Raw genomic sequence first — 12622 nt, 5'->3', positions numbered from 1 at the left:
CGGGGCGCCATGGGCGCAGAATTCGTGTTTATGGATGACAACACCCGTTCTCACCGTGCAAACATCGTAAACGAATGCCTTCGATCGGAGGATATCACCCGTATGGACTGGTCAGCATTCTCACCGGACTTGAATCCAGTAGAGCATGTGTGGGACATGCTTGGCCGACGAGTTGCAGCCCGTCAACCACCTAATATATATCTACCGGAACTGCGGAGAGCATTGCTTGATGAGTGATGTAATATTCCCCAAGATCAGATCGAAAATTTGATACTCAGCATGCCTAGGCGTTGTACGTACTGTATTGCATCGTCTGGGAGACAGTATTATGTATTAACCATCATACCAACCATGTAATGTTGGTTTTTGTAAATTGAATTTTTTTTTTATATAATTTGTTTTGCAATGTTTATTAATGATATCAAACATATAGCATCTTTTTTGTTCTTTACCTTTTGTTTAATAAATAGGCTTTACAAATAAGACATTTTTTTTTGCTTCTGACTCTTTGTTTTCCTGAACTTGCATTATTCTTAATTTATGGACGTGAGTGTAGATTGATATGACATTTTTTAAAGCTGGAAGAAATACTTTTGACCTGACCAGCCATACTTGAGTTCAGTTTTATTGTATAAACGTCCCGTTTTAAAGCAAAAATAGGGCTGTTTGGGGACGGAACTCGTAATTTTGAACCTCGGTCAGATGGCAAGGACGACATCTGAGCTGGTATCCCCGTTCTCCACCACATCAACTTCTCCTTTTTCCGGACCACACCAATGGGAGGATGTTGGGCGCCGATGGATTTAACGTGCACAAGAACAAATACTTCTTGACATGCTTCAAAGGAAATAAGACTAAATGAACTACGAACGAAAAAAAGGAAAAGTATACTTAGAAATTAAAAAAAGGTGATGAGAGGGTTCACTGGTAATGTTGAGTTTCGATATCTCATGCAGTTTTTCCTTTCTTTTAGATATTAACGAGTGCATGGATGGCGACAACGATTGCGACCGACGTACCCAGATGTGCATCAACACTCCGGGCAGTTACCAATGCCAGACCAGGCCGGGTCAAGTCACAAGCAACTGTGGCACGGGGTATGTCTACGACGCCTCCCGAGATACGTGCACAGGTACGTCAAGAGTTGAAAAGCATTTATAATTTTAAATATAAATAGGTGAACAAAATGGATTGTACTTATTATTTCATACATAATCTGAACACTATCATCAAATATAATTTAATATGTATTACATCTATCTATACTTATAATAAAGCTCAATGTGTGTGTGTGTGTGTGTGTGTGTGTGTGTGTGTTGGCGCTCTACAGGCCAGACCGTTTGACCTACAGCTACCAAATTTGGTACATGTATACCTTGGAGATCGGGAATGTGCACCTGGGGTTCCTTTTTTCGAATTTTTAATTAGAATTTTAATTATTAATTAAAAACTAACTTTCCCGCCAAAAAAATTTTCCATTTTCCCCACCGCCAACTTTTCCGCCAAAAAAATCTTCCATTTTCTCCACCGCCAAATGACTAAGGCTTCCGTTTTATTTTCTCCCAACAGTAATGAGGCTAGGGTTAATATTTTTCGGCGGATTATTTCAAACGATTCTGTTTATTTTCTTAATGTTTGATGCATTTAAAATTAAACATTTTTAATTAATCCATGTTTCAGATTCATTCTGAAGTACTTTTGAATTAAAATAACACAGAATAAAGGAAATTAAAAATGTAAAATCTGCATAGCGTTACCCCAACTGGCGTAGAAAAATTCACTCATTTGTGTTAACGTAACTGGCGAAGAAAATTCACGCATGCGCACTGTGTTCTGATTGTTGCCATGACAACCGTTATGAACGGACGATTTAAATTATTTTTAGGTTAGTTGCATGCTTTTGTAAGTAAATTGTATTTATGTTAGTTATATATTTTTTGTATATGCTTATAGTTTTAAGTACATCGTTTTTTAAGTAGTTTTTTAAACCTGTTTTCAATGATTTAAATTATTTTTAGGTTAGTTGCAAGCTTTTTTTAATTAAATTGTATTTATGTTAGTTATATATATTTTTTGTATATGCTTATAATTTTAAGTACATCGTTTTTTAAGTAGTTTTTTTAAACCTGTTTTCGACCGATTATTTTAAACGATTCATTTTATTTTCTTAGTGTTTGATGCATTTAAAATTAAACATTGTTAATGAATCGATCTGTTCATGATGAATCTGAGAAAATTTTGTTGACAAATTCTTGAGACATAACTTAAGAAAGATATTCTTTAGTGCCCATAAAGTTTAAACGCTCAGTGACTCTATTATCAGTAATCATATTATAAAAAATGCTTTGTTTCAGTAAAAAATATTATATTAATTGCAGATGAATCATTTACACGTTAATTTAAAGCATACATTCTACGGGTGCTAACAGAAAATGAGAGAGATACATATCACGTTATGACAGAAGGCCTTTATAATATTATGAATGAATTATATGACTATCAAAATTTGAAGTTTTAAAATATTTTGCTGAAGAATCTATTAAAGTTGGAATTGCATAAAATATTTAATTATTAAAATTTTAAGGAACATTAAGATTGGCGAACCGGCTGGTCGCCAAAGGCGGCTAGTTTTAAATAAAACTAAAGATCTTCAGACCTTATGAACATGTTGTTGATAGGCTGATATACAGTCCGTAAATTGTTCCATGTGATAGGCATGGTGAAAACAATTGTTCGATAAACATTAAATTGGACTCTGAATCCTGTGGTATCAAATTTGGACTTTGAATCCTGTGCTATCAAATTTTAAATAAAACTAAAGATCTTCAGACCTTATGAACATGTTGTTGATAGGCTGATATACAGTCCGTAAATTGTTCCATGTGATAGGCATGGTGAAAACAATTGTTCGATAAACATTAAATTGGACTCTGAATCCTGTGGTATCAAATTTGGACTTTGAATCCTGTGCTATCAAATTTTAAATAAAACTAAAGATCTTCAGACCTTATGAACATGTTGTTGATAGGCTGATATACAGTCCGTAAATTGTTCCATGTGATAGGCATGGTGAAAACAATTGTTCGATAAACATTAAATTGGACTCTGAATCCTGTGGTATCAAATTTGGACTTTGAATCCTGTGCTATCAAATTTTAAATAAAACTAAAGATCTTCAGACCTTATGAACATGTTGTTGATAGGCTGATATACAGTCCGTAAATTGTTCCATGTGATAGGCATGGTGAAAACAATTGTTCGATAAACATTAAATTGGACTCTGAATCCTGTGGTATCAAATTTGGACTTTGAATCCTGTGCTATCAAATTTTAAATAAAACTAAAGATCTTCAGACCTTATGAACATGTTGTTGATAGGCTGATATACAGTCCGTAAATTGTTCCATGTGATAGGCATGGTGAAAACAATTGTTCGATAAACATTAAATTGGACTCTGAATCCTGTGGTATCAAATTTGGACTTTGAATCCTGTGCTATCAAATTTTAAATAAAACTAAAGATCTTCAGACCTTATGAACATGTTGTTGATAGGCTGATATACAGTCCGTAAATTGTTCCATGTGATAGGCATGGTGAAAACAATTGTTCGATAAACATTAAATTGGACTCTGAATCCTGTGGTATCAAATTTGGACTTTGAATCCTGTGCTATCAAATTTTAAATAAAACTAAAGATCTTCAGACCTTATGAACATGTTGTTGATAGGCTGATATACAGTCCGTAAATTGTTCCATGTGATAGGCATGGTGAAAACAATTGTTCGATAAACATTAAATTGGACTCTGAATCCTGTGGTATCAAATTTGGACTTTGAATCCTGTGCTATCAAATTTTAAATAAAACTAAAGATCTTCAGACCTTATGAACATGTTGTTGATAGGCTGATATACAGTCCGTAAATTGTTCCATGTGATAGGCATGGTGAAAACAATTGTTCGATAAACATTAAATTGGACTCTGAATCCTGTGGTATCAAATTTGATACGTATGGACTGCTTTGGTTGTAGATGCTTATTCAGAAAGAATTTCTCAAAATTTTAATTTTTTCAATTAATTTAAATTTTAAAGTTTCTCTTATAGTTTTATATATTAAATATTGTTTCTTCCAAATAATTTTTACACCACTTTAAAATGAAAAATTATAATTATTTCTCAAATTTTAATAAGTTTTAAAGAATTTAATAAATTTTAAAGTAGATTTTACTTTTAATTCCTTTAGTTGTCACATATATGAGTTTTATAACGATATCTAATGCATATTTTTGAGTATATATTATCGCAATTATATAATTAAAAGTTTATTTTAAAAAATGAAATAAAGTTAAATGGACCACATCTAGGGTATTATTATGCTATGATATTTCAGACCTAGAGGTTCGAATCTTTTTTTTCTCTCAGCTGCTTCCACACGTTAACCAAGCTGGCACCCTTCCCCTCCAAACTTCCACTCCACACCAGCGGGAGGGATCAATGTAGTTGGACACTATATGAAGGTCAATCATGTCGAATGTTAAAGAACGTCTCAAAAATCGCATTTAATTTATTCACAAAGTAACATTATAGATATTGCTGTTATTTTTGATAATATAAATAAATATTTATTTAAAATGAAACTATTATTTCAAATAAACAAATATTTATTTAAAATAACTTGTTTCTTAATGGTTGTTGAATTTAAAATAGCTTCGCAAAATATTTTAATCACATTTAAAAGTGAATGAAATCATTAACACATTTCTTTTCTCAAATGAAACATTGTTATACATTTGTTATTTCAGTGTTAGATCTTAGTGAAGCACAATAATCTTTTTGTATTTTTATTAAATTGTTCTTTTCTATGAGGCATATGAATCAAGTATTAAACCCTGCACGCAGCATAGAGCATAAAGTACTTTTATACTAACTATAAACAACTTTGTACACATTTTCAGTAAAATTATGTATATGGAAAGAAGGTATTGTATGTAGAAAATCCAAGTATCGAAAAAGAAATGCATACAACGAATAAATTCGTAAAATATGAAAATACTTATTTTAATTTTAATTAAAAAAACTTTTTGTTTCTTTTGATGCAGATCTGAATGAATGCGACATCCTTCGCCCGTGCAGAAATGACCAGGTGTGCGAAAACACTCCTGGAAGCTACAGGTGTGTGTGTTCCCAGGGTTTCACTTTGGATACCGTCACCAAGGAATGTAAAGGTGAAATATGACTTCTAAAATTCTAAGTTCAGATATTTCTACTATTTAATATGGTTAAAAATAGTTTTATAAATTCAAAAATATGATGCGTGGACTCAATGATATCAGAATTACAAATGTGCCTTGTACAGGGTGGTCCAGAGTAGCGTCGACAAATAAAGTTAATACCGTCAAGATCGATATGAAAAAGCTGACTATATACAAGGTATTCTTTAGTAATGAATTTTCTAAAAGAAAAGGTGTTAAAAGAAAAGGTGATTAAGTGTACAATTCAGTTTTTTAGGCCGGAATAGTCTGGTTTATAGGAAGTTGGATTCCCATCCCTTGGGTTGTTTGTTCGAAACCCACCGGCTGAAGACTCTCCGTGTACAAGCTGGCTAGTGCACGCATAAATTTGTCGTAGCCACAAAGTCCACTGGGGGTACGGGATCAGATGTAATCGTTCTTTGCTTCAGGTCTAAATTACGATCTGTAGATAAATGAAGGAAAAGTATGAATGGAGTCCGCCCCTTGAAAAGGGCTGTGTCAAATGAGTAGCTGAGACGTACTCTTGGCCTTAGATGGTACTCCTGAAACAAAAGAAGCCAAAATTCGGCTTATTATCGCTGACTTCGTCAGCGGACTTGACTATGACAAGTGCTATAAGCAACAACAACAGAATTAATTTTTAATAAACGCTTTATGTAGTTAATTTGACGAGATACAATTTTATATAAAAGAAATTTTTATTTATTTACTGTAGCATAATTTTTATTGAATTGCTAAAAATGCTTTTTCAGATGTGAACGAATGCCAGCTACAGCTGCATTCCTGTGCGGAAAGTCAGCGGTGTGATAACACTATTGGATCGTATACCTGCGTCCGCACAACAAGCTGTGGCACAGGATATACGCTCAACGCCGCCACTTCACAATGTGAAGGTAAAGTTATAGCTCTTTACTTTCATTTGACTTATATGAAATGAGGCATCCCCCATTCACAGTCTTATCTTTTTAATCGCAGAAATGCTGATTCTAAAATCTTATTATATTTTTATTTTTGGAGGCGGGGGTGGAATAATTCTTAGATTTGTGTTATTTGAAATATTAGAGTTGAATTCTAGCTAGGTTATTACTTTGATAATAGCCAAAATAACATTATTTTTACTTTCTCGTGTACGAAGTATAGAGAAAGTATTGTAATCATCAAAAAATTCAAACTCGAGATTTTGATGGATATCCAAGTTTCAAATCTCCCTGAGTTTGAAAAACACATTATAAAAAATGTCTGTCTGTGACATAAATAACCCAAAAATGTTTTGAACTAGACTGGTGAAATTTGGTATGCGATCTCTACTCTAAATTTGTAGATTTCTATCAAATTTTTTTAGTAGAATCCATTTAGAGGAAGTCTCTCTATCTGGCTGTTCGAAAATACATTAAAGCTATAACTACGGAACGAAGAGAAATAGATGGATAAAATTCGGTACACAGATTTCAAATCCATAGTGTAGACACCTGTGAAATTTTGAGTTAATACAATTATGGATTAACTGTCTGACGGACTGTACTTCCAGAAACATGTTAAAGCGATAATGCAGAAACGCAATGAATTAAATACAGGGTGTTTATAAAGTCCCGGACCCATTTTGATGTTTAATAACTCATAAAATAATAAAGATATAAACACACTTATGACATTTATTGATGGAATAACTCATATATTTTCCTTTTCAGGTTTGAATATTTTTACTTTTGTAAATATCGTCTGCGCGTGTGGTTAATTTTAGATAATTTCATTTTCCAGTCTAAATATCTGTACTTTTCTAAATATTGTCTGCTTATTAATTGCATTTTTCTCTCTTTTGTTTTTGTCAACTATTGCAATGTTATGTTTACTTTTGATGTTTTTGTTCTATGTAGTACTTTTGTATGTGATGTTTTATTCGAGCGGATATTAAGGAGAATGCATACACCACAAGAGAAAGCACAGATTTTATGGTGGTTCATAGAAATGAAATCAATAGTGCAAGCACAGAGAAATTTCAGAAGAATTTACCAAAAAGATCCTCCATCCAAAAACAGCATCTTGCGGTGGAAAAAGAATTTTCTAGAAATTGGAAGTATCGAAGATAAGAAACGTTCCAGACGTCCTTGCACAAGTGATTTTGATGTTGAGCGTGTCCGAGAGACATTTTTACACAATCCTAGAATATCTGTGAGATCAGCGGCAACAGAATTGGATATGCCAATTTCGACGGTGTACAAGGTTATTAAGAAAAAATTAAGACTGCATGCATACAAAGTTCAAATTGTTCAAGTTTTGGAACCGAACGATAGACCTAGGAGGATGGCCTTTGCAACAGATATGCTAAGGAGGATAGAAGATGCTGCTGATTTTCTGATGAGCATAATGTTCTCTTTTGAAGCATCCTTTCATGTTTCTGGCATTGTTAATCGCCATAAAGTGCGCAAATAGCTCTGTGGATGCCGACATGCTTGTCGCTACCTGGCGTGAAATTGACTATCGACTTGATATTCTCCGTGCGACGAAGGGGGCACACGTGGAAGTTCATTGACAAGGGTCATGAAACTTTTTGAGTCTATTTAACCATTTATGTTATTAATTTAAATCTATCTTTATTATTTTATGAGTTATTAAACATCAAAATGGGTCCGGGACTTTATAAACACCCTGTATATTAAATTTGATATGAAATTTTGTGACTCGTAAGCGTAGTTATGTGTCATTTTTGTTTCAATCAGTTGGGAAAAACGTGTCTAAAACATAAATTCGATTATCCGATAGTATTAACTGCATGCCAGGGATAAGTCGCCAAAAAACTCGCCAAGGATCGCATGATAGATTCAATAAAAATCCTAAATTTACGCCAAAGTTTAATATTTCGCAAGTATTGTATGTCATTGCCATACAATGCGTTCTCTGGGATTACATCTACGAAAGAAAGTTTAGGGGAGACTACTCTTGCAAATTAGTAATTCTCAGAACAACTGCTTCATTTTGGACATTGCTCAAAGAAGTTTTCTACCCCGAATTTCTTTTTAAGCAGTCATTGTTCAGCTCCGTTCTCATCAGATGGCTTGGTGCAGAAAATCCTACTTACATCTCAGAAGTACCATAATTGGTGAGGAATTGTTTAAAAACCATGAATGCTTAAACCTCATTCTAAAAGCTATGCATCTTATATTGTTTCTCTGAGACGTTGTGAATCATTCATTATATACGCCTAATGATTTGAAGGATTGTGTTCAAACGCGTAACATTTTATGATTAGAATAAAACAGAATCGATCGAATAAAAAGATGATTTAAGATAATTAAACTGTTCAGCTGAATGGATTCAACTTGTGATATCTTTTTCAGATGACGACGAATGCTTGCTAGGGACCCACAACTGTGGCCCAGGTTTCGAATGCCGCAACACTTTAGGATCCTTCCGTTGCCATCGAGTCAAATGCCCATCTGGACAAAAGCTGCTGTCCGATGGCACCTGCAAAGTTATCACCTGCGGAACAGGAATGGAGCATGATGATGATGGTAATTGTATAGGTGAGTCTTTTAATGGTGGTTGAATTATTTAATGATCATCTTTTGTATTTTCCAGAGGATTTAAGGATTCTTTTTCTAATATTAAGATTTTATCTTTACAATAATTTTCAGCTTGTGAGGTGTTTCTTTGTAATAGTCGAAATATAAAATAAATAGCAAAAAAAAAAATGAACAAAGGCAAAATTTTTGAAAAATCTAATTATTGTGCCAAAATTAAGAAAGAACGTTTTGTTAATTTATAAATGAAGTACCATATACTTTCTGTTACGATAAATAAATTTAAAGAACGTTTTGTTAATATATAAATGAAGTTAATATATAAATGAAGAAGTAAGAAGTAGTTACGATAAATAAATTTAAAGAACGTTTTGTTAATATATAAATGAAGTTAATATATAAATGAAGAAGTAAGAAGTAGTTACGATAAATAAATTTAAAGAACGTTTTGTTAATATATAAATGAAGTACCATATACTTTCTGTCACGATAAATAAATTTTATTAACTTAAAACTAAATAATAAATAAATTAATAGCTAAATAAATAATAGATAAATAATTAATAGATAAATAAATTAATAGATAAATAAATTAATAGATAAAATAATTAATAGATAATAAATTAATAGATAAAATAATTAATAGATAATAAATTAATAGATAAATAAATTAATATATAAATGAAGAAGTAATAATTAGTTACGATAAATAAATTTTATTAACTTAAAACTAAATAATAAATAAATTAATAGATAAATAAATTAATAGATAAAATAATTAATAGATAATAAATTAATAGATAAATATTTTTTATTAACTTAAAAGTTCTTTTGATATTAACATTTAAAAATTCTTTGGGGCGGATGAATAATTCAAACTGATATAGAAAATTGAATATTTTATCCGTGAAGATTGTGGACTGCCTTATCATTAAAATAATAATCTGTATTCTATATATTATGTATCACATTTAGGAAAATTTAATCAAATAGTGAAATACAAGTTTTATTTCTGTTTGCAATTTCCATGTTAAAAATAACTCCTTTCTCAGTGAACGTTTCTATTGAAGTTAAATAGGATCGTCTGAAATTTGCTCATCTTGTTATTTAAATAACATTTGTCAATAATATGAGTCAATCTTAATCCTACCAGTTTTCGAATTAGATAGAATGAAAAAATAAAAGGAATGATAATGAGATATGATAGATCTCAAATAAATGAGAAACTCTTTAAAGCTATATCCATCATGATTTGTTAAATTGCCTAACAATTTCAGAGTTATACTAAAGTAAATGTTCTCATAAATAAAACTCCCAAACTTGTTAATGAAATTATACACTAGTTTTCAATTTCATTTTACCTTTGAAATATTTATAATAGAAAAATATATTTTTCCATTACTCATAATTACTTGAAAGAGAAATTTTTTTGAAGTATTTCTATTTTGAAATTTTATTTCGTTGCCTCATAGTGTAAATTTCCTTTTTTAAAATTTATTTATTCAATTTAACTTTATTTCAGTGGCATCATGGTTATTTTTTTACCTGTTGTTTAATATCAAGTTCTTCATGGGGAATTTTAAAGAATTATGATATAATCTTTATATAATTATATTTTTATTATTTTATAAAATATTTCATTTCCATTTAAAATTATTATTCTCAAATCAGTTAATATCTATATCCTTTAAAACTTTGTTTCTTAAATGATATATTTCAACACTCGCAACATGCGTTGAGCATGATAGGCAATGAAGTCAATAAATATGATATCTCAGTCAGATGGCAAACGAAATCAAAAATGCCATTTATTAAAATCATGTTGTCTAAAACTCTACCCGGACGTCGTATATATCTCGTACTTGCAAGATACGTAATGAATTCCAAAATTACAGTAGCGTAATAAGAATCGCGTAACTGTAAATTGATCCTATTATTAATTCTATTTTCTGCCAGCTTAAACAATTAACTGGAGCCTATTGACTTGAAAGTAAGAGTTTGGTTGGAGATCAAAGGGTTCCAGGTTTGAGATAAGATCCGATGCAACACATGGCGTACAAACGCGGAAGAACAGACTACCAGTTGATGTGAAGTAGAAACTGGGATATGGGAGAGCCGACTCATGTACAGTGCTCGTCGTCTAATCATAGTTTAAAATAAAGAGATAGAAAACAATTACATCATTTCATAACAATATCCAAAAGAGATTTAAGAGGTTAGCTCTTTCAGAAAGCTCATAACTTGTTTGCTGTGACGATATAACTTTTATTTCAATTTATGCTACTTTTATCGATCCTTTTTGCTTGTAATCATCAGAATTAATATTTTGTAGCTAGTTATTTATTTCAATGATAATATTATAAGCTCTGCATCACTTTCTGGAGCATATTACAGTCATAAAAATTATTGGATTGTCTTAATTTAAAACGCAAAAATGTGAAACTTTTATGAAATATTTTCAGGACTTTTATACACATCTGGCTATACTCGGAATCTGATATATTATTTTTGACAATAAATTTATTTTCAACGAGATGAGAGTCTTAACACTGTCGATTTTACAAAAGATAGATGTAATTTAGAAAGACAAAAAAAAAAAAAAAAGCGAGTTAAAATATGTTTCCACAATGCAATTTTGGCTACAAAAAAATGTGAAATATTACAAGAATCCTTTAAAAATAACTGCTTTTAAAAAATAAAAGTATTTAAATGGTATAAAATATTTTTTAAGCCCTGGATATCATCTAATACGAAATAAATCTGCTCATTAAACGTATTTATACGTAGGGGTCAGTGTTAAATTATTTTTATTCAGTTTTTTAAAGCAAGTCATAGCCAAATTTTTCCAATTTTTAATTGGAAATGTTTCTCCGATTTCCATTTTAACTGTAAAACGAATAATTTGAGATTAGAATAGAGAATATTTAGAATTCTATTCAAACAAGCTTGCCACCAAAAGACCCAGTTTTTAGCAAGCATTCGATAAAACACGTATAATAGGAACTATCAAAAATTCAGTGTGATTCTTTTAACTACAGTGACTGTTGCTCCGACATCTGCTGTTATCACTATCAGATCCTATATAATAATAAGTACCGTTACATCTGTCAGGGCATTATAGTCGTCTTCCGTAATATTACTTATTATTATTAAATTTCATAAAGTTTTTCAAAGCTAGATTTCTTATTTTAGATATCAACGAATGTGCTCGTAATCCACCTTGCAGACTGAATCAGAGATGCATCAATACCGCTGGATCCTACAGGTGTCAAAACCTCCTCAACTGTGGCTCAGGATACGAACTTAACGAGGTGGGAGACCAGTGTGTAGGTGAGTGAAATGAAGAGCTGTTGAGTTTATTTATAAATATTTTCCAAACAGAAAGCGCAGAAAATAAGATTTTATCATTAGATTGATCGACGCGAGAATTTACAGAAATATTACGGCAAGTCAAATGGATATATCACTTTGATATCCGCGATTCTTTGCTTCTATTATCGCTCGTCATTAGTAAACTTATTTAAAGTGGTTTCATTTTATTTTCCTTAGATGTGGATGAATGTGAAAGACGCATCGCTGAATGCGGACCTGGACAAACGTGCCGGAACCGACAAGGGGGTTACATCTGTGAATGCCCTCGAGGATACAGTCTTAGTCCTCAGAGAGTGTGTGAAGGTAAGATTTCTTTGCATTAAATTTCACTAAAGCTTATTTCAGAAACTGAACATTCGCATTGCCAAGAGGAATTTTTTTAAATATATATTTATATAAGAGACATAACACATTTTTTTTAATATTATATTGTTTATGAACTGCATTCTATCTACAAATTCTGACATTTGACATTCATAAC

The 12622-nt window shown here is 31.5% G+C and overlaps 1 protein-coding gene across 4 annotated transcripts in view; it reads left to right on the top strand.

Annotated features, from left to right (window-relative positions):
* LOC129963031 (fibulin-1-like) overlaps positions 1-12622 on the top strand; it is an 87896-nt gene that overhangs the window by 59571 nt on the left and 15703 nt on the right. For all 4 annotated transcript variants that reach the window (XM_056077038.1, XM_056077040.1, XM_056077041.1 and 1 more), the window contains 6 exons: positions 974-1132; positions 5099-5224; positions 6004-6144; positions 8587-8772; positions 11962-12099; positions 12319-12444. In XM_056077038.1, coding sequence (XP_055933013.1) covers positions 974-1132; positions 5099-5224; positions 6004-6144; positions 8587-8772; positions 11962-12099; positions 12319-12444 — 876 coding nt within the window. The remainder of the gene's footprint in view (positions 1-973; positions 1133-5098; positions 5225-6003; positions 6145-8586; positions 8773-11961; positions 12100-12318; positions 12445-12622) is intronic.

This window comes from Argiope bruennichi, chromosome 3 (assembly GCF_947563725.1).
Source record: "Argiope bruennichi chromosome 3, qqArgBrue1.1, whole genome shotgun sequence".
Taxonomy (NCBI): domain Eukaryota; kingdom Metazoa; phylum Arthropoda; class Arachnida; order Araneae; family Araneidae; genus Argiope; species Argiope bruennichi.
Note: the sequence above shows the minus strand (reverse complement) of the source record. Positions and strands in the feature narration are given on the sequence as shown.